This window comes from Megascapheus bottae, chromosome 1, assembly GCF_031878675.1.
Source record: "Megascapheus bottae isolate mThoBot1 chromosome 1, mThoBot2.hap1, whole genome shotgun sequence".
NCBI classification, from domain to species: domain Eukaryota; kingdom Metazoa; phylum Chordata; class Mammalia; order Rodentia; family Geomyidae; genus Megascapheus; species Megascapheus bottae.
The window spans coordinates 72,871,468-72,898,597 of NC_143509.1; the positions used below are offsets into that span (position 1 = coordinate 72,871,468).

Sequence of the window (27,130 nt, forward strand, 5' to 3'; positions counted from 1 at the left end):
CCTCCCAGCCCCTTATTTTACCTTTTTAAACATAGCTATCAGAAAGTTAAAATTGCATATGTGAGTCACATAGTTTTATAGGACAGCACTACTTTAGAACTTCAAGGCCTGGGTTCACATTCTGCACCCTCTATTTTTAAATCTTTAAAATGAGAATTACAGGGGCGAGGAGTTTAGCCTAGTGGTAGAGTGTTTGCCTAGCATGCACCAAGACCAGGGTTCAATTCCTTGGTACCACATAGAAGTCGGAAGTGGTGCTGTGGCTTAAGTGGTAAAGCTCTAGCCTTGAGAAAGTTCAAGGATAGTGCCCAGGCCCAAAGCTCAAGTCCCATGACCACACTGCCCTCCCCCACCCAAAAGTAATTCTAGGACCCTCCTGAAAGATACAAAAGCACTCTTGATTATTAAGACTTAATGTCAGGGACCATGGTTTGTTGCTTCTCTGGGGCAACACGGGGAATGGGGAGGGACACACAGGGCCAGCCTGAGGTCCCCTGGAGCCGAGAGAGATGGTAAGTATCAATGACCCAGCCCTCCCCCAATTACTGGGGAAGAAAAAACCACACTGAGTCAGGAGCATCAGATCTCTCCGCTGATCTTACCTGATCTCTTTATTGCGTCAGACAATTAGTTATATACTGTTGAGGTAGAAGGAGGGAACTGGGAAGCTAGCCAATAGGAAGAGGGCCACCGTGCTACCACTAAGGGTCTGGGTGGGGCTTTCAGGTACCCGAGAAGCTGCGGGGGTGGGGGGGGCACTCAATTGAGTCACATACACAGAGATGCCTTAAGAGAGGTATGCAAGGAGTGAATGCCTGGCCAAAGTCCTTTAATTGCAGCTGAGCCGGGATCAGGCCTCAGAGATGGAGGTCAGGCCCCAACAGTGGTTCGCAGCAGTAATTGTTACTCAGAAGGGAGAGATCAAAAGGACCAAGCGTAGAAATTAACCAGGAAGAATTTACCCAAACAACCTCAACTCACAAGCTTGAATATGGTGGACTGTGGTAGACAGACTGTGTGGTACCGTAGAGGCTAACACTGACAAAAAAAAAAAAAATACATGACCCTATCAAAAAAATAGAGCAAAAAGAGAAAGTGGCTCAAGTGTTTCCCTTATAAGTATGAGGCCCAGAGTTCAAGCACAACAAACAAAAGCCAAACCCAATGAGCAAGCCATAAGTCAATAGAAAAGAAAATCTGAACACTACTGAGTTTGACAAAATTTATTGGTATTTTAGTAAAGACATTCATTTCAGTCATTTCTCTCTCCTCATCTTGACCTCGGTTAATATTTCATTTGGGGTCAAGCAAAGAATACGCAGGAGAGAGGGATGTTATTTTAACAAACAGTAAAATGGACAAAAATGGACAGTTTGCCTACACAAAAGTAAGTAAAATTTATTTATCTTGATATAATTAAATCATGGAAGAACAATAGTGCTATGTACATTTCCACTGTTAGACTTGGGGCTTATTCTAAACATAAAGGTGAGAGGATTGGGCATATCCACAGGCTGCTACTCTGGAGGTATTACCTATTACAAAAACCCAGTGAATAATCACCACCAACATATCTTCTGAAGCTGACTCCAAATATAACATTGCAGTTTTAAGGAAGTCATTATACTATGTTTCTTTCATTTTTGAGTATGGATTTAATGATGTTTTAACTGTCACCTTAAAAAAAAAATCCCATGTACAATACAAAAATACAAAACAACCAACTCTACAGTACACAAATCTAACAGAGTATATGCAGTGAGAGATCCATAAAAGGTGTTTGCAGATGCATTTTCTATTTTCACTAAATAAAATGTGCTTTGGAGGTCACTGAAATCATGTAATTATGCTAATAAGAAATCTGGTATTGAGTTCAAAGTTTAATTCAGACTGAATGTAACTTGTTAGTCACTTAATGGCTTAGACAAAGTTACAGATAGTTCATCTTCTTGCTTTCCATCTTCATATAATGCTCAAATTCATTTATTTTTGGTGCTTCAATCTTTTAGAAAATAAAAACCAGCCAAACATTTAAGCAGTATGTATATTTCAGTTTTTGATGGTGGTTTGTATTTTAAAAGAAACAGCTTCCTTATGATTAGCCTCAAGCTCATTTTTGTTGGAAATGCTTACAGGAACTACAAACAAAAACTAACAGATGCACATTCAAAATACTGATTTACTTTGGTAGCAAATGGTTGTTTGAAGACTGATGTAGACAATATTCATTAAAGTGGGCTAATGCAAATACTCAATACTTCACATAAATTTTAATAAAAAAATTAAAGATGTAAGCAACTGTATCCACTGATAGCAATGCAATAGCTAGTATATGATGACTTGAAACAAATGCCCAGAAGAAAAAATGGTGTGTTTTAATTTTCTCTAAATTTACTTTCTGTCAATAGTCCAGTAACATTTTCCTCTCAGTACAACACTCCCTCTCTGTATAAGGCTGTGCCTAGGAGCCAGATAGTTTAGGTAATCAGGGAGTTAAGGTAGGAGAGTAACTATTTGCAGTTTTAAATAGACAATAACTTTTTGCTTCCCTCTTAATGTGCTAATAGTTGGTTCTAAAAAAATATGTAATTCTTAAAAAGGTACCATTTCTGATTTCTTTATTATCTGTAGCTTTTGGAAACTAATCACATGAAACTACAAAATTAGCAAATGTCTTGAAATCTGTATACAAAACATAAATTACCTCTAATTTCAAACTCTCATTTATTAGTGTACCACTCAATCTTTAAAAAAAAAAAAAAAAAGGAAATAAAAGAAAAAAAGGTGGCTCCAAAGATAGTCTTATACCATTCTTTAAAAAAGGAAACTGTTCCTTTTAACTTTATACCCACCCCATATCCCAATTTCAAAACACATCATTTAATTGTCTTGGTCATGGACATTTCCCAGATGAGATTTTATATTTCGTTCCCATAGCTTCTGGTTATCAGAAAACCCATGCTTTCCTTTATTGAAGGAGTTTGGTCCAGCTGATGTTGGTGTATCCCTGTGTTAAAAAAGAAATAGACTATATTTTAAAATACATTAGTTTAGCATCTACCATAAACTAACAAACTAAACCCCAGGAGCCTCTATACAGATTTAAAATATTTTTCTACAGATACAGTTCAAACTGGACACAGTTCTGATCCATGAGCTTACTTAGGTAGAAGAGAGAAGCTAATTTTTTTCATTATTTGCAAAGCTGAGAAGTCCAGGCCTTGTGTGCTGTTCTATTGTCAGTAGACAGGGTTTTTTTTGTTTTGTTTTGTTTTTTTTGCCAGTCCTGGGCTTGAGCTCAGGGCCTGAGCACTGTCCTTGAACTTTTCTCAAGGCTCTACCACTTGAGCCTCAGCAACATTTCTGGCTTTTTTTTCTATGTATGTGGTACCAAGGAATTGAACCTGGGTCTTCGTGTATGCTAGGCAAGCACTCTACCACTAGCCCAAACTCCCGGCCCCAACAAGTTTTTTTTAACATTGAGCTGGACCCCCCACCCAAAGTATGTTTTAACAAAAATGTAACATAATTCTGATGTAAAGCAACCATTACAGTTTGCAAAATAATCGCCTAAGACCTAGGAGTGTAGCTCAGTTGTAGAGCACACACGAGGCCCAGCATTACAGAAAACACAAAAACTCTTGCAAAATACTCAAGTACCCGAAACTCATTAACTGGGGTTATAAATCACCTTTGCAGCTAGCCATTAACATTTACAAACAAACAAGAAAAACATGAAAATTTATCATATATAAAAGTACTGGTGACTCACACCTGTAATCCTAGCTACTCAGGAGACTGAGATCTGAGGAACAGGGTTCAAAGTCAGCCTGGGCATTAATAGTCCTCAGTGAGACTTTTTTGTGGGTCATGGAGCTTGAACTCGGCCTGTGTGCTGTCCCTGAGTTCTTCAGCTCAAGGCTACGGCCCTTCCCTTGAGCGAAGCCCCACTTCCCATTTTCTAGAGGTTAATTGCAGATAAGAGTCTCAGGTCCTTTTGTGCCCGGGCTGGCTTTGAACCTTGATCCTCAGATCTCAGCCTCCTGAGTAGCTAGGATTACAGGTGTGAGCTACTGTGCCCCACTCTGTGAGACTCTTATCTCCAATTAATCATTAAAAAAAAAGAAAAGTGGCACTATGGCGCTAGCCTTGATCTGAAGAGCTCAGAAACAGTGTCCAGGCCCAGAGTTCAAGCCCCGTGAGAGAGACACACACACACACACACATACACACACACACATTTCACACTTTGCTGCCTGGGATGGCTTTGGGAAACTTGATTCTTGAACAGCATGCTCCTTAGTACTCAGGATTACAGGTGTTACCCGCTAGCACTTGGCCCATTCATCTTTAAGATGCTAATTAACCATGTAGACCATAGAAAAAAAATTAAAAACTTGTTTAGGGGCCAGGAGTTTGGCCTATGAAGACCTGGGTTCGATTACTCAGTACCACATAGAAAAAAGCTGAAAGTGGTACCGTGGTTCAAGTGGTAGAGCTCAAGCCTTGAGAAAAAAGGCATAATGGCAGTGCTCAGGCCCTGAGTTCAAGACCTAGGACTGGCAAAAAAAAAAAAAAATTGTTTATCTAAGTCAGAAAGCCTGACCACCAGTAACATGTATAATTTATCCTTGCTCTAAATTAATCTCTAATGTTTATGAAAAATTAGAATACCTTCCAATATTCTTCATCCTCATCTTTGCTTCTGGAGGCATTTCCTCTGGCTCACTCTGAAGAAGAAAGCAAGAAAACAAATGAATGCACTCAAATATATAAGGGAGATGGAAGGAATGGTAACAGGTAGAGGTACAGTTGGATAGGAGGAACACCCAATGTTCTCTACATAGTAATATCGCAGTACTTGGCAAAAAAAAATCTGTATATTTGAAAATAGCTAGTAAGGATTTTAAATGTTCTAATGAAATTATAAATGTCTGAGATGATGGATGCAAACAATCTCACTGGAGATTTCCTGATCACTAGACATCGTATATAAGTATTGAAATGTCATGTACTAAACATAAACTCCAGTAAGTACCAATTAAATTTCTTTCTTTCTTTTTTTTTTTTCTTTTTTTGCCAGTCCTGGGCTTGGGCTCAGGGCCTGAGCACTGTCCTTGGACTTTCTCAAGGCTAGAGCTCTACCACTTGAGCCTCAGCACCACTTCCGGCTTTTTTCTATGTATGTGGTACCGAGGAATTGAACCCGGGTCTTCATGGATGCTAGGCAAGCACTTTAACCACTAGGCCAAACTCCCAGCCCCTAAATTTCTTTTTTTTTTTAAAAACCACATATTATTAGACTAGGGATTTGCCTCAAGTGGCAGAGGGCTTACCTAGCAATCCACATCCACACGCACACAATTCTCATATTCTAATACAGAGAGTTGCAATCTCAGTACTTAGCCAACGCAGAGAAGAACATAGTGGGACCTGGCCTCAAAAGCATAATAAAAGGACTCTAAGTCTTCCGATGTGCTAAATCTAGTGACTGGTTTATTCCTTTTGTGAATGTCCATAGTTCTTCCCCTCCTCAGGTACTTCTGATTTTCACTTTCTATTTTACACTTTAATCTTACCATGCTTATTTTCTATAAGAATGTTTATCTTGTAATGTTACGGTGCCTACTATGTAGAAAGTTTTCAACTGTGCAGAATGGGCAGACGTGCACAGAACACCTGTGTAGCAAGGGTGAGGCCCTGGGCTTCATCCACAGGACTGCCAATGAGTTATACAGAGAATACAGTGACTTTCCCTCTTGATGTAGACACCCCATATTTATTCCCAATATTATTCTGCAAGTCCAGCCTAGTCAAATGCTACTGGACTCTCCTGTCCAGTCAAATGCTACTACCCACTACTTGCCATGGTGACTCTTATATGTTAGCTTACAAAAACAGACCTTGGTAGACTCAAATTCTGCCTGTTTTAGTATCCAACTTTAATTTTTCTCTTACATTCTTTTCAAATCACTTCATTCTAGGGACTGAATGTATAATCCTTATCCATGTTTCTTTTGGGAAACAATTACTATGTACCACCTTAATATGTAATTGTTATAACATAGGGTCACATCTTAAGTGAGTTAAAGACTAACTTAAAAACCATGGTCAAAGCTGGGTGCCAATGGCATATGCCTTTAATACTAGCTGCCCAGGAAACTGAGAGCCAGCTGGGGTGGGGAAGTCTGTGAGGCTATAATCTAATTAATCACCAGAAAACTGGAAGTGGAGCTATGGCTCAAAAGTGGCTGAGCACTAGCCTGGGGGAAGTAGGGGGAGCTCAAGGACAGCTCCTAGGCCCAGCATTCAAGCCCCATGACAAGGGGGGAGGGGGGAAGGACAAAATTTTAGTTGAGAAATTCCAGTGCTTGCTTGTTGGTATAGTAAGATAAGTAAATTGAAAGAGACTTGAGAATTGAGATTGACCAGACAGTATGTAGGCACCTCTACCTCACCCTGGAATGTGTGTGGGGGTGGAGGGAGGGTTGGAATAAGTTCTGGCAGCATTATCTGTACTCTTTTTGCTATTCCTTTTATGTATGGGACATCAGCACACTATAGCTGCCTTTTGTATTTGAAAGCATTATATATCATTGAAAACCCATTATGAAAATTGTTAAGAGGGGGGGAATTTGTTAAGGGGGTCCAGAAGTATGGCCTACGTGGTAGAGTGCTCACCTAGCATGCACGAAACCCTGGGTTTGATTCCTTAGTATCACATATACAGAAAAAAGGAAGAAGTGGCGCTGTGGCTTAGATAGCAGAGCACTAGCCTTGACCAAAAAGTGGCCAAGGACAGTGCATAGGCCCTGAGATCAAGCCCCAGTACTGGCAAAAAAAAATAAAAAATTAAAATTGTTAAGGGTACCTACAATAAAGATTTAATTAGCTTCTTGCCTAAAAGTACGTAATATTTTAAATAACCCTACAAAGTAAATAACAAACAAAATCATCAGATTTTTGTAGGTGTTGCCAAGAAATTCGCTAATCAAGTTCCACTAATACCATAAACACAAACTAAAATTTGCAATTAACTTTCTTAAGGGCTTGTTAAAGTGAAGTAAGATGGGTATTAACTTACATCTTCATCTTCATTAAAAGCTGCTGCTACTGAAAGGGTTTTTGGAGCAAGAGTTGGAACAGTTTCCTTGGGCTTCTGAAGAAGTAACATTAACAAAATACAACATAAGTAATATTTGTACAAGTTTGCTTAATAATATAATTCATGTTAAAAGCCTCAATTTTATTTTTAAAATAAACGATAAGGAACTAAGTACTTTGAACAAGTCTATTATCTCTCGGAAAATGCTAATGAAAATGCTAATTTGTTATATCCATATTCTCTCTGGTAAAAAGAAATGACTACTATAACAATATTAAGCTAGGAATACATGATGCATTTAAGAGAAAATGACCATAATAACACTAAAATTAGTGGAATTACCTTAAACATATAAAAGGCACCATTAATTTACCTTCTTTACTAATAACACTAAAATTAGTGGAATTACCTTAAACATATAAAAGGCACCATTAATTTACCTTCTTTACTAGTAGCTCTTTAAACAATCCTTATCTATTTTATCTCTTTGTACAACCTTAATTGTCCTTATCATCACAATTATCCTACATTATACTGCAATGTGGCTCTACTTTCAATTTAGCTGAAATTATTCTTGGTATGGTAACCAACAACTAGATTGTTGTACTTGCTTTTAGTTATAGCTCCTGTCTAAAACTATGTGTTTTTCACTTCTAGGACCCTGCTCTGTCAACCTTCTCTGTTGCTTCTTATTCAAGACAGGCACCTCAGGACTATACTCTCAGTAACCTTTCCTTCTCCAATTTCATTTATTTTGAAGGTTGTGTATGTTGGTCCTGAGGTTTGAATTCAGGGCCCGGAAACTGTCCTAAGCTTTTTTTACTCAAGGCTGGTACTCTACCAATTGAGCCACAGCTCAATTGGCTGTTTGGTGGTTACTTGTAGGTTAAGATCTGAAGATGCAAATCAGGCAGAGAAGCCTGGGAGACTCTTATTTACAATACCACCCCTCACTCCCTGCAGCAGAGAAATAAGAGTCCTGCCACAAGTAATAGAGCACTAGCCTTGAAAAGAAGCTCAGGGACAGGGTCTAGGCACTGAGTTCAAGTTCTAGGTATGGCACGCACAAAAAAGTTAACTTGGATAGCATGCATAACAATTCAACAGTTACAACTAATCTAGTCCTCAATCCAAAAAGACTGAAGTTTATTTTATATAAAAACGGACTTTTGTTTTCTAGACTGAAGAAGTTTTATCTTCTACTTCAAATGATCAGTAATTAGTGTCAACAGTTTTTTTTTTTAAAAAGTAGTAATTTGGATTCATGAGCAAGTCCAAGTGCAGTAAGACCATCAAGGGGATTAAACCTGAGAGCATAGCAAAAAACTAAATATTGGGCTGGGCACAGTGGCTCACACTGTAATCCTAGCTACTCAGGAGGTTGAGATCTGAGGATTGCAGTTCAAAGCCAGCCATGGCACTAAAGAATGCAAGACTCTTATCTCCAATTAATCACCAGAAAAGGGGAAGTGGAGCTGTGGCTCAAGGATAGGGTGGTAGACTTGAGCTGAAGAGCTCAAGGACAGCGCCCAGGCCCAGAGTTCAAGCCCAGGACCCACAAAAACAAACAAACAAAATACACACCAAAAAAACCCCTAAATATTGAGCCAGGAGCATGGCCTAGTGGTAGAGTGCTTGCCTAGTGTGCACGAAGCCCGGGATTCGATTCCTCAGTATGATATACACAGAAAAAGCCAGAAGTGGTGTGGTAGCTCAAGTGGTAGAGCACTAGCCTTGAGAAAGCCCAAGGACAATGCTGAAGGCCCTGAGTTCAAGCCCCAGGACTGGCAAAAATAAATATTTATACTGTTCGACTGACCATATACAACTATATATATACAATTTTACATATGCACATTATGACTGTATATACAACTTTATATATAAAGTATCAGTTGACTCATACTTTGAACACAAAATTTAAAAAATCAGAAGGAAAAAAAAATCAGAAGGAACAAAGAAATAAAGAAAAACTCTTCTAAGTACAATGTTTTTGTTCAGCCTAATTCCTTTTTTTAATCTTTTGTACCAGTGTAGGAGCTTCAACTCTGGGATGGAACACTAGCCCTTAAAATTTTCAATTAAGGTTAAGCTCTACTTCCAGCTTTTGGCTGGTTAACTGCAGATAATAATCTCACTCTGCCAAGCCTGGTTGTAAACCACAATCCTCAGATCTCAGCTTCCTGAGTAGCTAGCATTACAGATGTAAGCCACCTGCTCCTGCCCTAAATCTTTCACAAAACACAAGAAAGCAATTTCAGGGTTTTTCTTTTATAAAACTATAATCATTTCCTGATGCCAAAAATAATAAAAAATTATCAAGTATTTTTTCTTAAATAAAATATGTTTGGTAAGAATTCTGTGAAATTAACCAGGCACAGTGGCTCACACCTCTAATCCTAGCTACTTGGGAAGCTGAGATCTGAGGATCAAGTTTCAAAGTCAATCCAGGCACTACAGCCCTTGCGACTCTTATCTCTAATTACTATGAGAAAACTGGAAGTGGTGCTGTGGCTCAAGTGGTAGAGAGATAGCTCCCAGGCCCAGAGTTCAAGCCCGACTATCCACCCTCTCCCACAAAACCCCAAAACAATCAACCTAACTTTTTGAACTAGTTTTTTTTTTGCTACAACCTAGCAAAATGCAATTTCCAAAACTAAACATTGCATTACAAAAAATGACAACTTAGGGCTGGGAGTTTGGCCTCGTGGTTAAAGTGCTTGTCTAGCATGCACGAAGACCCGGGCTCGATTCCTTGGTACCACATACATAGGAAAAAGCCGGAAGTGGGGCTGAGGCTCAAGTGGTAGATCTCTAGCCTTGAGAAAAGTCCAAGGACAGTGCTCAGGCCCTGAGCTCAAGCCCAGGACTGGCAAAAAATTAAAAAAAAAAAAAAGACAACTTACAGTTGATCCAAGTTTGATGGATATGGCTGATGCTTTCTTTGTCGTCTGACTACCTATGGCAAATCCAAACTTGGAGACCTTTGTAGGTTTTGTTGGGAGGTCTGCAGCTTCTTCTTCAGCTGATCGCTTCTCAGCGCTGCGACTGGAACTTTCCCCTCCATTACTGGAAGAAACAGTCTTAGTTTTCACAGGTTTTTCTGCTTCTTCTTCAGGTCCTGGTGAAGTCGAAACAACTTACCAAGATGAGCTATTTTTACTGAGCAGATTGATGGGAGCAGCAACCTCAAAAAGCATCATTATAAGGAAGATACCTCTGCAGTTGTCACCTACTGACCCAACAGTCTCTTCCACTGTTAGAGTATATAGCAGGAACTGAGATTGTGTGGCAGTAGAAGAGGTTCCCATGAATTAACTAGCATAAAATACAGAGCAATTTAAATTATAAACACAGAGTTCACAAAAAGTAAGACCCTTCAACCAACGCTATTATAAGTTGACAATTTGGTTATTTGTGGCATTTCACTTTTTAGAAATTAAGATTATGTAAACTATTTTCTACAAAGTAGTATGAAAGCAATTATGTGGGAGATAGTACATTCTGCTAAATGTCTAAGATTCTCAGTAATGAAATATTACTTATAAAAAGTACCTAGCAATGAATAGAATCATTACCACCTAAAGTACAGTGTTAATATTTCCTTAATGTGTCCCTTATGTACATTTCACACAACATAAAGAATCAAGAAAGAAATTCAAGGAGGACTTTGAAGTGTCTTCTTGAGTAATTTTATTCTACTCTGAAAGGTAGGTTAGCAATGGTTTCAAGCTACCCTCAAGAGTCATTAAACCCTATTTTTGTTTATATGACTTTCTCTTAAGAGAAACAAACTAATTAAAGCTTCAAGTATGTACGTATATTGTATACGCAAACAAACGTACATTTGAAAGGCATTATGTCTCAGAAGTTTTGCTTGCATTTGCATTAAGTCAATGGCGAGGTCATATTCTGAATACTTTAGGTCTGTAATATGATTAAACTAAGAAGATGCTGAGTGGTAAGATGGGAGACTGGCTAAGCATTAATAATTTGATTTCCTTTTCTTGTCTGAATCACCCTAAAGAAAATATTCTATTATAATAGAGTTTACTTTTGTTTTGCTTTCAACAACTGAGACTAGGACTTGAACTTATTACCCGCAGCTGCTGTCACTTACTGGCTAGTGCTCTACCAATTGAGTCACACCTCTAACCCTAGGAGTTTACTTTTTAAGAAGCTACTCTATGGGATGGCCCTGACAAAAGGTAAGAAAATAAGACTGAAAGCTAGAATAGGGACAGGGCGGCGGGAGAGAAAAGACAGAAGCACTTGTGGTTCTGCGGGTGAAAAACAGGCTCTCATCACGCTAGAAAAGCTCTCAATCTGAGCTATATGCTGCTCCCCTGCTCCCTTCTCTTTTATGTTTTGAGACAGGGTCTTGCTAGGTAGCCCAGACTTATCTTTTAATTTGTGATCCTCCTGTTTCAACCTCCTCAATAGCTGAAATTATAAATGTGCCACCATTACTGCCCAGAAATATGTACTTTGACTTGATCATTTGATTTTGCTTAAACAAAGACAAACTATTCTCTTTGGGCAAGGAGTGAATGATACAGTAACAGCACAGGGGAGAGAATTAAATAGGATTAAGTTTGGGGAATTTTTTTTCCCCAAGAGCTATCTTGAAATAGTTGCTTGAATAAGCTGGCGGCAGTGGCTCACGCCTGTAATCCTAGCTATTCAGGAGGCTGAGATCTGAGAATCTCGGTTCAAAGCAAACATGGGCATTAAAATCTGTGAGACTCTATCTCCAATTAACCAGCACAAAACCAGTGCTCAAGAGAGAGGTAGAGCACTAGCCTTGAGCTGAAGAGCTTGGGGACAATGCCCAGGCCCAGAATTCAAGTCCCACAATCAATCGAAAAAAAAAGAAAAGAAAAGGAAAGGAAAGGAAAGAAAAGAAAAGAAAAGAAAAGTTGCTTGAGATGTTTATGAGTAAAACTACAAAAGCACCAGCAGTGTTAAAAAGAGAACCTCGTTTAAAAAAATAAAAAATTCCTTTAACAAGGAGTATCATGCAAAGTTTTTGCAAAGTCTAAGTTTATAACTTAGAATTTACCATCATGGGCCAAGAGTGTGATCTAGTGGTCTAGACTGCTTGCCTAGCATGCACAAACAAAGCCCTGGATTTGTACCACATACCCAGAAAAAGCCACAAGTGGTACTAAGGCTCAAGAGGTAGAGCACAAGCCTTGAGAAAGCCCAAGGACAGTGCTCAGGCCCTGACATTCCCCACTCCCCAAAAAGAAGAAGAAAAAGAAAAGGAAAGGAAAAATGGTGACACTAGCCTTTAATCTGTCACCAGGGAGGCAGAGGCAGAAGTGGAGTTTAAGCCACTGTAGGATATATAAAAGATCTTGTGTAAAATAGGGAAAAAAATGTCCATTTCCCCTGCATTCTACTAACTACTAAGCTTTAATAAGTATACTATTCAATAGTAAAACCCGAATGAATATTTTCTGTTAAAACTGAAAACTCAGTGACTCCATATAGATAGGGACACAGAGAAAATGTACTGGCTTTACATAAAGAAAGTCTGTACACGTTTAGCACATTTATGCTAACAAATTAAAAAACATCAAAACAAATAAAAGATTCAATTGTACAATAACTCTCTTCTTTAAACAATGACGTAAGGGTAATAAATGGATAAGATTTCCAGTCCTTTTAAAGCCTATTTCTTTTGAAGTAGAAAATTAGGAAAATAAAAGCATAAATAAGAAAAAAATTCTACTATAATTACATATTAATAACATTAAGTGTAACAACTAGTAGGACCTTTACATGTTAACAAATAAAATGCAGTATTATTTTATCTAATCCCATTATGCTATAAGGATGATGTCACTGGAGATTGCTGAAGAAAAAAGGGAAATGGGAAAATTTCCCTAGAATTCATTTGTAATCAACTGGCAGAAACTCGTTTTTATTCTTATCACTGGAAGAGGCAAACTACAAACAGCCTACCCACATCCATGTCCACACTGAGGATGACACAATAACTTATTAGGTCATTTTTCCATATCAATGATTTCAGATCTAGCCAGCAATTAATTTAGGGGCATAGAAAACAAATGCTCCCCTTTTTTCAGTTGTTGTTAGATTTACAAAACAACTTTTAAGTTTCATTATCTTTGGATCAGGTCTAATCTTCTAAGAAAGAGATAGGAGGGTGCAAGAAGGAAATAAAAGTGGATGTACAGTGAGTTATTTCCTAGTGTGTCATAAGGTTTATGTTTTTTATCCATATAATCTTTATAATTTTGTAGCAAAGTGCACAAAAAGTTAAGAAGGCAAATGGAATAAACAACAGATTAAGATGGGAAGATATGACAGATCTGTGAAAATTACCTAAAAAGAAAGTGTGAAATCCACAAATGTACTCTTCAGTGATTCATTTGCATTTTGGAAGCTAGCTTATCTGAAAACTCAAATAAAGGGGCGGGGACACAGGGCTACCAAGACTGGTGTGCAGCTTAAAGCAGAATATATTCACAAACCTACTGGTTTCTGGCACAGAAACTATCCGTGTCATTGAAGTAATTCTAAACATAACCCTTAAAAGCTTAAAATGGCCAGGGCTACATATAAACAGCTCTTCTCCAAAACTTTTTCATCTCATAAATTTAACCAAAAAGAGGCAAAATCTACTTAATCAGAATTTAAGTAGCTTTTCTCAATATATAAACTTTAACAATGGAAGTCATCTACTCAGTTAAAAAAAATACACAGAAAACCTACTTTTCTGTTTTGTTTTGTTTTTGTCAGGTGTGGAACTTGGAACTCTGGGCTTGGGCACTGCCCCTGAACTCTTCAGCTCAAGGCTACCACCCTATCCCTGGAGCTAGATAGCTATTTTCTGTTTTCTAGTTGTTAATTGGAGATAAGAGTTTCAGGGACTTTTTAGTGCTGGGGCTGGCTTTGAATTGTGATCCTCAGAGCTCAGCTTCCTGAGTAGCTAGGTTTACAAGCATGAGCCACTGTGCCCAGCTCAGAAAACCTACTTTTTAAGGCTGTAGGTAAAGCACAATGGTAGAACAGTCCTTAGCATATACAAAGCCCTGAGTTCAATCCCCAGAACCAATAAAGGCCGAAAATAGCAATATATTTGCAACTTAATAGACTGTTCAACAGAAACAAAACAAAAAACACAAGTCTTGGGGCCAGGAGTTTGGCCTAGTGGTAGAGTGCTCACCTAGCATGCACAAAGACCCAGGTTCGATTCCTCAGTACCACATACATAGGAGAAAAAAAAAAAAAGCCAGAAGTGGTGCTGTGGCTCAAGTGGTAGAGAGCTGGCCTTGAGGAAAGCCCAAGGACGGTACTCAGACCCTGAATTCAAGCCCCAGGACTGGCAAACAAACAAACAAACAAAATCCCAGAACAACACAACAACAAAAAAACCATGAAGTCTCTAGGTAAGCATCCAGGTCCTACATGACTGGCCTTACATGGTGTCTTACACCTGTAATTGTAGATACTTGGAGACTGAGATCCTGACGATCATAGTTCAAGGCTACTTCAAGCAAAAAGTTTCTGAGACCACATCTTTACGAGTAATGTATATCTGTCATTTCAGTCACAGGGAAAGTGAAAATAGAAGGTATGTTAGCAGGAATGGAAAAAGAATAAAAGTAATAAGAGACGGAGGTGTGACTCAAGTGGTAAACTGCCTATCTAGGAAGCAGACACAGCAGTACTGCCAAAACATACAGAATAAATTAAAAATTGACATTTAAAAATGGGTTATGAGGGGGAGGGAGGAGGGAAATGGGGACTATGTCATGAGAAAGGGTATCAATGTTTGTGAAGTAATGCACCTTCTACCTGGTGAATATAATGTAATCCTTCTATTAGTTACAATAAAAAAAAAAGAAAAAGAAAAAAAAAAAGGGCTATGAGGGGGCTGGGAGTTTGGCCTAGTGGTTGAGTGCTTGCCTAGCACCTCGAAGACCTGGGTTCGATTCCTCAGTACCACATATGTAGAAAAAAGCCAAAAGTGGTGCTGAGGCTGAAGTGGTAGAGCGCTAGTCTTGAGAAAGTCCAAGGACAGTACCTCAAGCCCAGGGCTGGGGGGAAAAAAAAAGGGTTATGAGGCTAGGAGTTAGGCCTAATGGTAGAGTGCTTGCCTAACACGCACGAAGACCTGGCTTGCTCTGTACCACATACATACAAAAAAAAAACCTGGATGGGCTGGGAGTTTGGCCTAGTGGTTAAAGTGCTTGCCTAGCATGCACAAAGACCCGGGTTCGATTCCTTGGTACTACATACATACAAAAAAAGCCGGAAGTGGTGCTGAGGCTCAAGTGGTAGAGCTCTAGCCTTGAGAAAGTCCAAGGACAGTGCTCAGGCCCTGAGCCAAAGCCCAGGACTGGCAAAAAAAAAAAAAAAAAAAAAAACTGGAAGTGGTGTTTGGCTCAAGTGGCAAACCACTAGCCTTGAGAAAAAAAAAAAAAAAAAAAGCCCAAGGACAGTGCTTAGGCCCTGAGTTCAACCCCAGAACTGGCCAAAAAAAAAAAAAGATTATAACAATGCTTACAAAGGAAACAGGTTAATTATGTAGAAATTAAGGGATATTTACCATTCTAAATTACTAACAAAAAGATATTTTTTTCAAAAAGTCTATACAACCTCTACTATAATGGCAGAACTGAAACATTTTCATACTATAAAACCAGTATTTGTCAACTATAAAAAGGTGGCAGGTAAAATACATAGTGAATTTATGCTGACACATCAAGGTACATTTGCCAACACATTAGACATCTTTGCTGTTCTCTGTTGAATTAAAAAGATGATTTTGAAATTAAATCCATAGAGGATTTTATAAACTACAAACCTTTGTCTTAATAACTTCTAGTTTTTTTATGTGATTTTTTTTTTACAGTTTCTAAGGCAAAAAAATCTTTTTGGTGGGGAAAAAGGCCTCAAAACAAGTATTAGATGTTTAAAACTGTCTTCATATCTATTTTACTAGTTTAATAGTAATTCTGGATGCGTTCACTTCACTTATCTGTCCATTAATTGTTTTGCTGCCATAAAAATTCATATTAAAACGCTAATATGCCCTACTATTTACTTTCACGTGCAATTGGTCCTATGAATTTTCTATTAATAAAGATTTTCAGAGACAAGGCTAAGGGAGTCAGAATAGAGAATATTAAGACGTTCTAATGATCAGCCAGCTCGTGTTGAAGTCATTGGTCTCCTTATGACAAAATGGGCGGGAGGAAGGAGCTGGGGAGGTGACATGTTTCTTTTCTTGAATGCTTAAGACCCAAAGTTAAGGTGATGGATGGGGGTAGGGGGCGCGGAGAGAACAGACAGATTAAAAGATAACCTGTAACCTGAACTCAATATGGTAACAAAATATTGGAAGTCACACTAGCCTATTAAGCCACCTAAACACTAGGCCTGCCGGTCAGCTGCTAGGAGCTTGAGAAAGGCAATCAGACCCTGACCCTAGATCCCTAGCTGCCAGGCCTCGGGCCCTACGCCCCCGCTTAAAAAGAAAAAGAGGGGAAACTGGGGTCGCTCGCAGCCGGCCGAGCCCGGAGGGAGCATCCGGCCTAAACCTCCTACGTGTAACCGAGAGGCCCACACTTTCGGAAACTCGGCCTTCCGCCAGTGCCCGCGGCCACTACTAGGTGACTCGTCCCGCGTGGCGGTGTGGTGGTGTGTGTGGCGATGCGAAGAGCCTGTCCGGTGCGTGTATTTTATGCGTGTTCGTCACCGGTGTGGCGTTAGCGGTCCCTACGACGCCACCCCAGGTCCCACCCCAACTTCAAGTCTCCCTTCCTGGCGCCCACGTCCCTTCTCAGAATCGAGGCCCGGAGGAGAAAAGGCGACGGCCGCCCCCGTCCTCCGACAAGAAGGCGACTTGGGGCCTGGTTCCCCAGCGGGCCGCACCGGGCGTGCCCGGGGCTCCGCGGGGCCCACAGCTAGTCGGGCGGGCGCCATCTCCGCCAGTCCTCGCTCTCTATCTGACTCCCACCCCCCACCCCGGGGAGCTCAAAGAAAGGCCCGGAGTATCCCCCGCAGCCCGCGACGGTGGGGTTGTGTTCACCTCCGGAGGCTCCAGTTCGCTGCGGCTTTTCAGGCTTCTCCTCTCCCGCCTTCCCGTCCGCCATTTTCCCCGCCGCGGCCTCCCAGGCAAACCACGCCAAAGACGTCACGGCCCCGCCCCCGAACCACCGAGAGCCTCGATCAGTCCGCGAAGTGGTAGCCTAGAGAAACTCCGAGACAGCGGAAGAGGCGTCGCTCCGGAAACGGAAGTGACGTCGCCGGCAAGGCGCCAGTGAATCCGGGCGGGACCGGAAGGCTGGTGTATTTAGGAAGGACGCGGAGGCTCGCATGGCGTCGGTTCTGATGAGGTGACGCGTGTGGGGCGCCATCTCGGAACCGTTCAGCGTACCCACATTTTCGTAGGTGCAGCGGAAACGATCAGGTCCTCAATTCTGGCTTTATCCGTTACGTGTGCCCGCCGGTCCTACGGAAGCGGCGGAAGGAGTACTGTATTCTAGCGCAAACTCTAATTTGACGTCTTGCGTCGTTATCATTGAATCTCTCGAAATGAGAAATTATCCTCCTCCCCCCCCCTTTTTTTTGCCAGTCTCGGAGCTTGATCTCAGGGCCTGAGCATTGTCCTTGGACGACACTTTTCTCAAGGCTAGCGGTCTGCCACTTGAGCCACAGCACCACTTTTGGCCGGTATGTGGTACTGGCTTCATGCATACCAGGCAAGCACTCTACCATTAGGCCACACTCCCGGCCCCAATTATCTCCTTTAATCACTTGTGACATAAATGGTAACTTTTCTTAGGTAACGTAATTCGCTAAAGACGACCATGTCATATTTGCGTAGAAGCATTTAGTGGATTTCATTGTAAGCTCATACATTATATCTGCCCTTTCACTCTTTTCTCTACATTTATCCCGTCTTCCAGCCTAATGGGTGGATTACTTGCCTCTATACGGAACTGAAGTTTCTGGGTAGCTTTAAAATAAGTGCTGGAACATCAATTCAAACGTCCCTGATAAGAACAATGTTGAGGCTTCCTCTTGTTACATCAATGTGAAATCAAGAGGATCAAATTATAATTCACATACACAATTCTTTTGACATTTTGTACTTGGGTGTGTGTATGGTGTTTATCAAATGACTCCAATTTTTTTTTGTTATGTCATGGGGCTTGAACTCAGTGCCTGGGCATTGTCCTTGACCTCTTTGGCTTAAAGCTAGTGCAGCAGGTACACTTAGGGTTTTCTTTTTTTTTTTTTGTCAGGCCTGAGCACTGTCCTTGTACTTTTTCTGAAAGCTAGAGCTCTACCACTTGAGCCACAGCACCACTTCCGGCTTTTGTCTATGTTGTGGTACCAAGAAATCAAACCCAGGTCTTCGTGCATGCTAGGCAAGCAGTCTACCTCTAGGCCAAGCTCGAGGCCACTCAGGTTTTCTAGTGGTAAGTCTCATGGACTTTCCTGCCCAGGCTGGCTTTCAGCTGCCTGAGCTACAATCCTGATAGCAGCCGACCGGAGTAGGTAGCATTTCAGGCTAGGCCAGCACCTGGCTCAATTTTCTTCTTTCTTTTAAGGTTAAGCTTATTGCGCAGTGGCATCAAGGATCCTTATGTACTGGTTCAACCAAAACATGCAGGCTTGATTCCTTGGTACCACATATAGAAAAAGCCAGAAGTGGTGCTGTGGCTCAAGTGGTATAGCGCTAGCTAGCCTTGAGCAAAATGTGTCCAGATCCTGAGTTCAAACCCCAAAGCTGCCCCCCCCCCCAAAAGGGATTAAATAGCTGAATTACCTTTCTACAACAAAGAATTACAGGCTAAAGTAAAGCTCTGGGTTTCATCCACAGCAAAAAGAACAAAACCCAGAAACTAATGGCTGAAGAAACAAGTCTTTTCTAGAAAGGTAATCATGGCCACACCTTTTTTTTTTTTAATGTACCAATTCACATTAACACGTCAAAGGATGTTTTAGTCCTTTTTTGAACCAAGGCTTAAACAATCTACGTTTTTGCCTATGACAACATTCTTAACATTGTATTAATGCTTGAGTTTAATTAGTGAACTACCACCAGGTTGTTTTTTTTGGGAGCTGTGGGGCTTGAACTCAGGACCTTGGGCTTTTCTCAAGGCTAGCGCTGTACCACTTGAGCCACAGCACCACTTCCAGCTTTTTCTATGTATCCATATACATATACATATACATATACACTGAGGAATCAAACCTAGGTCTTTCATGTATGCTAGGTAAGCACTCTACTCCTGACTTGTGGTTTTTTTGTCCTGTTGTGGGAGTTGAATTCTGGGCATGAGTGTAGTCCCTGAGCTCTTCAGCTCAAGGCTACCACCCTACCCCTTGAGCCACATCATCACTTCTGGTGGTTAACTGGAGATAAGTCTCATGGACTTTGCTGGCTTTGAACTGCAATCCTCAGATCTCAGCCTCCCAAGAAGCTAAGATTACAGGCTAAGCCACCATGCCTTTTTTTTGTTTGTTTTTTTTTTGGCTAGTCAGGGCCTGGGCCCTGATCTTCTTTTGCTCAATGCTAATGCTGTATCACTTGCCACTTTTGGCTTTTTCTGTTTAGGTGGTACCAAGGAATCAACCCAGGGCCTCTCTTCATGCTAGGCAAGCACTGTACCACTAAGCCACATTCCCATCCCTTAGAAACTTTTTTTTTTTTAAATGAAAGAGTATTTGTTGACCTCAAGTAATATCTGTGGAAGATAATGGTGATTGAGACACAAAGAACTAATAAAAAAAAGCCACAGCAATGGTACTGTTTTATTGGGATCATTTAAAGACTATCATATTTAACAAACTTTGAAGGACTTCTGATTACTGTCTTTTTACAATAAACAAAACATAATTCACAAAGTTCTGAAGATATCTCAGCAACTGTTAAAGTTGTAACCCAGCAGTTAGTCTGGAAATCAATCTTTAGAAGAAAATGAACTAAAGTTTTCTTTATTCAAGTCACTTTTTCTGTGTACTAACATTTAAAGACTTTTGTGGATATGATCTGTAAGTCTTCACATTCTTCATTCTATCTATTAACTTCTGAGAATACTGGGAAACCTCCAAATAACCAGAATGCTTTCTCTTAGGAACAAATTCCAGAGCCTCTTGCCAATTAGCAGTGTTTTTCAAACATAATAGAATACGTGTCATTTGATCTAAGGTGAGATTTTTGGTGCCCAGGCTCCATTGTAAATACTTATCTAATGGAAGGCATTGTGTTGCCAGTCCTAGCTGTTTTGCCTTGGCTAGGGATAGACCTGGCTTCATATTTTTATCAACTATTGATCCAATTACATAAACTTTATCATGCTCGAAAGTAGTCATAACATTAGGAGAATCTGAAGTTAAATATATAATACTGTCCTTTGGAAATATGTCTACATAAGACTTTTCTGTTGCTGTTAAGAACAATTTGTCCCATTTTTTTTTGTAACATCTAAGTAATTCTCCATAATAAGTACTATCCATTTTAAGATTGCAGAAATAAATATGAAAAGGATCAATATTTCTTCTGTTACATCCTTCACTTTCTAAAAGTTGAGAAACAGCGTTTTTCAGTTCTCTGGAGTTCATGTAAGTATCATAAGCCATGTCAAAAACCAAAGGTTGCCCAAACTGCATAGCCTGGGCCCCCTTCCAGTCCAATGCATTGTTCATATACCTGTCCCAAAGTCGAAGAAATAGAAAGTTTCGTTGTTTTTCCTCAGTGGTTTCTAGCAGCTTGGGTTTTTTTGCTTCTTCCCTTGCTACTGCTTTTACTTCCTTTCTGATCTTTCTGGAGTTTTTTTGTTTTTCCTTAATATACAAATATTTTAGATATTTCCTTTTTGATGTCTTAGAAGGACATTCCATAATAGTTTTGAGGTCTTCTTCAGTGATTTGTTCTGGTACTTCTTTACCAAGCAATCTCCACATCTCAATTAATTCTCTAGTGGCAGCTGAAATATCTTCATCCTTGTTTGAGACTGCTGAAACACTTTCTTCTTGCATATTAGATTTCATTGTAGTTTTCCATCCATCCAATTCTAGCTGTGAGGAAGGGGATGAGTTCTCCTTTTTAGTGAAGGGCACAGCAGGTATCTTGGAACACATGTATCTCTGTACAATTGTTGGATATAAATTTCTTTTCCTCCTTTGAAGACTAAATGGCACCAAAAACCTGGCAAAAGGTCTTAGGCAAGTGACACTCACATTCATTTTGAAGAAAACAGATGTGAGGAAACTTCTGTTGAAAAAAAATAAATAAATTAGGCTAGAAAGAGCCTTCTTTGACATTTCTGAAACTTCTAAACTGTATAAGTAGAATTTGGCCAAATTATGCAATTGACCTGAGCTACAATGGCCCACACTTGCAATCCTAGCTATTCAGAAGGCTCAGATCTGAAGGTCAAGGTTTGCAGCCAGCCTGGGACAGGAAAGGCTGTGAAACTCTTATCTCCAATTAATGACCAAAGAGCTATGGTTCAAGTGGCAGAGCACTAAGTTTGATTAAAAAAGCTTAGTGACAGTGCACTGGCCCTTCATTCCCTAGTACCAAATACATAAATATAATCGACTTATGAAACACAAGTTAAATCCTTACACTTCATTAATTTTCTGCACTATTAATTTCTCCTAAATTTCTACAGCCTAGAATTTGTGATCACTCATTGAAGAAATACTTTAAAACTTATTTCGGCTTTTATTTTTTGTCCACTGTGGGACTTGAACCTGGGCCTGGGTGATTGTCCCAGAGCTCTTCAGCTCAAGGGTACCACCCTACTACTCCCAAGCCACAGCTCCGCTTCTGGTTTTCTGGTGGTTAATTGGAGATAAAAGAGTGTCATGGATTTTAGTGCCCAGGCTGGCTTTGAACTGAGATCCTCTGAACTCAGCCTCCTGAGTAGCTAGGGATTACAGGCATGAGCTACTGTGAATGGCTGGTCTTTATTTTTTTTTACCAGTCCTGGGGATTGAGCGCAGGCCCCTGAACTCAGGCCCTGAGTTCTGTCCTTGAATTTTCTCAAGGCTAGTGCTTTACCACTTGAGCCACAGCACCACTTCTGGCCTTTTGTTTGTATGGAGTACCGAGGAATTGAATTCAGGTCTTTATGCATGCTAGGCAAGCACTTTTACCACTAGGCCAAACTCACAGCCAATTTTATCTTGAGGATCTGAATGTTCCACAACATAACGAAGATGCTTAGAGGTATAAAACCACTGAAAAGATTCTTAAATACTTGTTTGAAATATGATATAAAAATCAATGTTAATAAATTCTTTAATTAAAAAAAAAACTGAAAAGAAAAACTGCGTAAATGTTTAGAAACCACCTTAAAAGAAAAAGTTCCTCAGGATGGAAGCGTGGCCTAGTGGTACAGTGCTCTGCCTAGCATGCTCAAGGGTTTGAGTCCTTAGAACCACATACATAGAAAAGCCAGAAGTGGCTATGGCTCAAGTAATATAGAGTGCTATGCTTGATTTAAAAAAAAAAAAGCTCAGACAGTGCCAAGGCCCTGAGTTCAGGACCTAGGACTAGTAAAATAGTTTCTCTTTGTTTTGCTTCATTTATAGATGTGACTATTTTGTGCTTACCCTACTTAAAAGATCTGTTTTTCATTTTAGAAATATCTGTGGATCCAATCAATCATCAGCATCCTCAAATGCAACAACAAAATGAAACACTGTCTCCCTTTCCCACCAAACCTGCTCATCCTGTGTTTTGTTTTACACGGTGAAAACTGCTATTACTTAAGCCAGTTAAGGAGCTACAAACTAAAATTTCACTGTTCCTATCACTGACCCAATACAGCATTACCATTCTTTTGAATGTATTCAAGTCTCTAACTTCTTTTCCTATCTCCCACATTTTTGGGGGTGGGGTGGGGTGGGGTGGGTCACAGGGCTTGAAGTCGGCCTGGGCACTGTCCCTGAGCTTTTCAGCTCAAGGCTACCGCCCTACTCTAGAGCCAAGCCCCACTTCTCGGGCTGACTTTGAACTTTGATCCTCAGATCTCAGCCTCCAAAGTAGGAAGGACTACAGGAAAGAGCCACCATGCCAGGCCACATTTATGAGTCCATGCAAATTGGTTAATGGCATCCATAATCTCCCAAATATATTAAGGTTACCTGTCAAATTAAAAGTCTAAACTTAATAAGTCTTCCTATTTTTTTTTAATGATTACCTTTTCAGCTGCATTTGTACATACTCTTACGCTTTGTTTAAGCCATGGTTTTACTATGTAGCGCAGGATAGCCTCAAACCAGAGGTCCTTCAGCCTTCCGACTTCCAAATGCTTTAATTTATAGTTGTGTACCACTATGGCTGGCTTTCCACCTCATACTTTAGATCCTGTATTCCCATTCGTTGTCATAACACCCTGGGCATAGTACTTGGAATGTGGTGTTGTACTGGGTTATCTAATTATGATACTGGATGGCAATGACTATCCCACTCTGAAAAAGGCAGTTTTGAAAACGCTAGATACTATGTGGCTAGAAATCACTCAAATACGTTCTTACATTAAAACATATTCAGGCTCCCTTTAAAGAAGGAGAAAATAATGCAGACTTCCCCCAGGCACTTAACCCTATCCTAGTTTGTAAATACTGGCTGTAGAAATGAATTTTGAGTTTTACACCTGTAACTTGTAAATACTTTTAGATAGAAATGGAAACTTCACTATAATACCCATTTTATTTTTTGCGCGTTACTGGGGTTGAACTCAACTTCCGGCTCTTGATTTCTTCCCCTTCCGCCCGACCCCCTCCCCCCCTCTCATCACCATAGCCGCCCCTACACTTCGAAACTTCCTTATAAAAAGCCATCAAGGATATCGTCTGGTGAAATTGGGCTCTTATTTCAGACGCCGTATGACTTACAGTTTATAAGTCATGGGGCCACTCCTCGCCTCGGCAGGCCCTGTCGGCGCACAAGCTAACCTACGTGCATTTCAGAAGGTTACCAGGGCTCTCTTACCCCCAAACAGTGCGCCTACCCGCCGAAGAGACACTGGACCACCCGACGAGGCTGGAGCGGTAGGAAGCCTCCTCAAACCGCACGTGACACAACAGCAGTTCACCTACCCGCCCGCACAGACCTGTCCCACGCGATCTCGGTGGTTTATCTAACTCAGCTTCCGGCGGCGGCGGCTCTGCCGGAAGTCCATCCTCTTCCTCCCGGCGCAGCCTTATGACGTCACAGGCCGGTTGGGGGAGGGATTTTCCGGGCTGAACGTGGGGTCGTGCTGGGGATGGATGGGAAGTGTGGGGGAGAGTTGTGAAGCCAGCCGCTTCCAAGTGGTGTAGACCTTCTAAACTGTTCTACTCCTTACCCCCATGTATCCTAAAACCTTGAGACTTTTCTCATGTCTTATAGAAGAATGTGCTTACTAAAATAAAATGAACTCCTTGATTCTAGGTCTTTAACTGTTAACTTCATTGACCATTTTCCCACTACCACCTATCTAATACGTTTGGAAGGTAGTTGAGCACAGTAATCCCTCCTTTCGCTTGGCAAATGTACTGTGAAAATGAAGTTAAGGCGCATTTGTTGTTAGTCTAAGCCTTGAGTCTGCACGTATATTATACAGGCAATATATATATGTATATATTTGTATGTGTATATATGTATATATGTGTATATACATATTTGTATATACATATATTAGGTAATTCTCTTATTTTTAAAAAACAAACAGCCTTTTTTTTTTTTTTGCCAGTCCTGGGCTTGAGCTCAGGGCCTGAGCACTGTCCTTGGACTTTCTCAAGGCCAGAGCTCTACCACTTCAGCCTCAGCACCATTTCTGGCTTTTTTCTATATACGTGGTACCCAGGAATCGAACCCGAGTCTTTGTGCATACTAGGCAAGCACTCTACCACTAGGCCAAACTCCCAGCCCCAACACAGCCAATCTTTGAGAAAGTGCAGGGACCACTGGGTAGCCATTTGCCAAGACTTGACTCTTAAAATATATGAAGATTTAACTCAAGACATTTTATAAGAGAAAAATGATAAAACATAATAAAATATCAAAGAAAATATTTACCAAAGTATATTTGGCAGATCTTTTTTTTCTTTTTGGTGGGTCCTGGGGCATAAACGCAGGGCCTGGGCCATGTCCCTCAGCTTTTTTTGCTCAAGGGTAGGACTACTTACAGTTCCACTTCTGGATTTTTTTGCAGGATAGTTTGTTGAAGGCAAGTCTCATGAACTTTCCTACCTAAGCTGGCTTTTGAATCTTGATCTTCAGATCTGAGTTTACTGAGTAGGTAGGATTGTAAGAGTGAGCTACTAGTATGTGGCTTGTGATAGTTAATTGTAATGTTTAATCAAATTGATCAGATTGATCAGTGAGTAAAATACACCTTTGGGTAAAAAACACCTTTGTGTTTTGATGACATTTCTGGAAATTCCTAAATCAGGAGGTCCTAGATTAATAAATCTATTGTACTGTAATAGATTCATAATAAGATTGTATTATTGGATGGTGATGATAAGTCAGAGGTGGAGCCTGGCTGGATGGAGTAGGTCACTAGGAACAGGTCCTTGAAGGACATATCTCATTTTGTACTCATCCTGTATTCCTTATTTACTCTGCTTTCTGGCTACCATGATGTAAATGGTTCTGCTTTGCGATGCCCTTCCAGAAAGGTGGATGGACTCCATGAACTGTAATAAATATTGTATTGAAGGCATCTTTTCTCAGGTTGTCAATAGCGTATTCTAATGCATATTGTCTATTCTACACGAGCACAAATTAATTTGCCTTTTATTCTGTGCATTATGTATCACACAATAGAAAACTATTTCTCTAAACCAAGTGTCTTTCAAAAGTTGGAAGAAAAAGGGCCAAGTGTTACTTATCATATAGAGATCTCCTTTATAAAATTCTCTGCTCTGCCTACAGTAGAGCTGGCATGCATTGAGAGAACTCAATTTATTTGATAAGTAAGTGATGAATGAATTGGATTGTAGTAATAACAGGGCCAGGAGTTTGCCCTAGTGGTAAGAGTGCTTGCTTAGTAAGTATACATGAAGACCCTAGTTTTATACCTTGGTACCACATAGAAACATAGAAAAGCCAGAAATGGTGTTGCATCTCAAGTGGTAGAGCTCTATACTGAGAAAGGCCAACAACAGTTTTCAGTCCCTGACTTTAAGCCCCAGAATGGGCAAATAAATAAATAAGCAATAGAGTAATAACAGTAGATACAAGGCAAAAAAGGGAAGGCATACACATGAACCTAACTAGGATTTGTGAGATGATGTGATTCAAGTGGTATAATGCCAGCTAAGCAAGCAAATTGAGCAAGCCGGAAGTAGGCCTGAGTTGAAAACTGGATACTAGTGGGGAAAAAAGAATGGAAAAGATTTGGGAGAAGTGAAACTGACAATCAAATTGACAAACTTTGTTGAACATTTATTTAAGAAGAGAAAAAGAAGTCAATAATCTGGTTTGAATGCTTGGAGAGTAACAGTGCAGAAAATGGGGAAAAGGACTACATAAGGGTAACAGGAAAGATGGTATAATTATAGAGATGGTGCTTCCTTCAAGATGACAAAATGAAGTCCCCTTTGGGATGTATGACATTGACTATCTGGGTCTGGAAGGAGAAAAGGAAATGGTATACAAGATGTGAAAATGGTTGACTCTGTTGAAATGAGTGGATGGAAGAAATCATTCAGAGCCTGAATGGACAGGAGGATAGGCAACAGAGACTGCAAAGAAGAAGCCAGCGAGATAGGGGGAAAAAACAATCAAAATATGATACAGAAATCAAAGGAAAGATTTCAAGGAAGAGTAGATGAATTAAACTTTGCCTGGAGAACAGGTGATACAGATAGAAAGGTATGTATTGGATTTAGAACGTCCATTAGAAGCTTACTAGGAGGTTTGGTGGCTTCAGCCAAAGAAAAGGTAGTCATGGGGCCGGGAGTTTGGCCTAGTGGTTAAAGTGCTTGCCTAACATGCATGAAGACCCGGGTTCGATTCCTTGGTACCCC

General features: G+C 40.3%; 2 protein-coding genes and 1 long non-coding RNA gene across 5 annotated transcripts; 1 reads left to right on the top strand and 2 right to left on the bottom strand.

Annotated features, from left to right (window-relative positions):
• Positions 1-1,208: 1,208 nt before the first annotated feature.
• On the bottom strand, positions 1,209-17,292 carry Pcnp (PEST proteolytic signal containing nuclear protein). Of its 3 annotated transcripts, none has more exons than XM_090347146.1 (6): positions 17,175-17,292; positions 10,250-10,361; positions 10,012-10,174; positions 7,085-7,159; positions 4,675-4,730; positions 1,209-3,007 (listed from the first exon to the last, which is right to left on the bottom strand). In XM_090347146.1, the coding sequence occupies exons 1-6, from the start codon at positions 17,236-17,238 to the stop codon at positions 2,881-2,883; spliced, it is 597 nt and encodes a 198-aa protein (XP_090203272.1). In that variant the 5' UTR covers positions 17,239-17,292; the 3' UTR covers positions 1,209-2,880. The 3 variants fall into 3 exon arrangements, with proteins under 3 accessions (XP_090203272.1, XP_090203256.1, XP_090203264.1); XM_090347130.1 differs by having other exon boundaries at positions 10,250-10,423; positions 17,175-17,246; XM_090347138.1 differs by lacking the exon at positions 10,250-10,361 and having other exon boundaries at positions 10,012-10,226; positions 17,175-17,287.
• Positions 17,272-23,212, top strand: LOC150069425 (uncharacterized). The gene is made up of 3 exons (XR_016538004.1): positions 17,272-17,532; positions 18,975-19,030; positions 22,751-23,212. It is a non-coding gene; the product is annotated as an uncharacterized LOC150069425 (long non-coding RNA).
• On the bottom strand, positions 19,872-24,030 carry Trmt10c (tRNA methyltransferase 10C, mitochondrial RNase P subunit). Its single transcript, XM_090347118.1, has 2 exons — positions 24,008-24,030; positions 19,872-21,371 (listed from the first exon to the last, which is right to left on the bottom strand). The coding sequence occupies exons 1-2, from the start codon at positions 24,019-24,021 to the stop codon at positions 20,102-20,104; spliced, it is 1,284 nt and encodes a 427-aa protein (XP_090203244.1). The 5' UTR covers positions 24,022-24,030; the 3' UTR covers positions 19,872-20,101.
• Between the last annotated feature and the right edge of the window lie 3,100 nt (positions 24,031-27,130).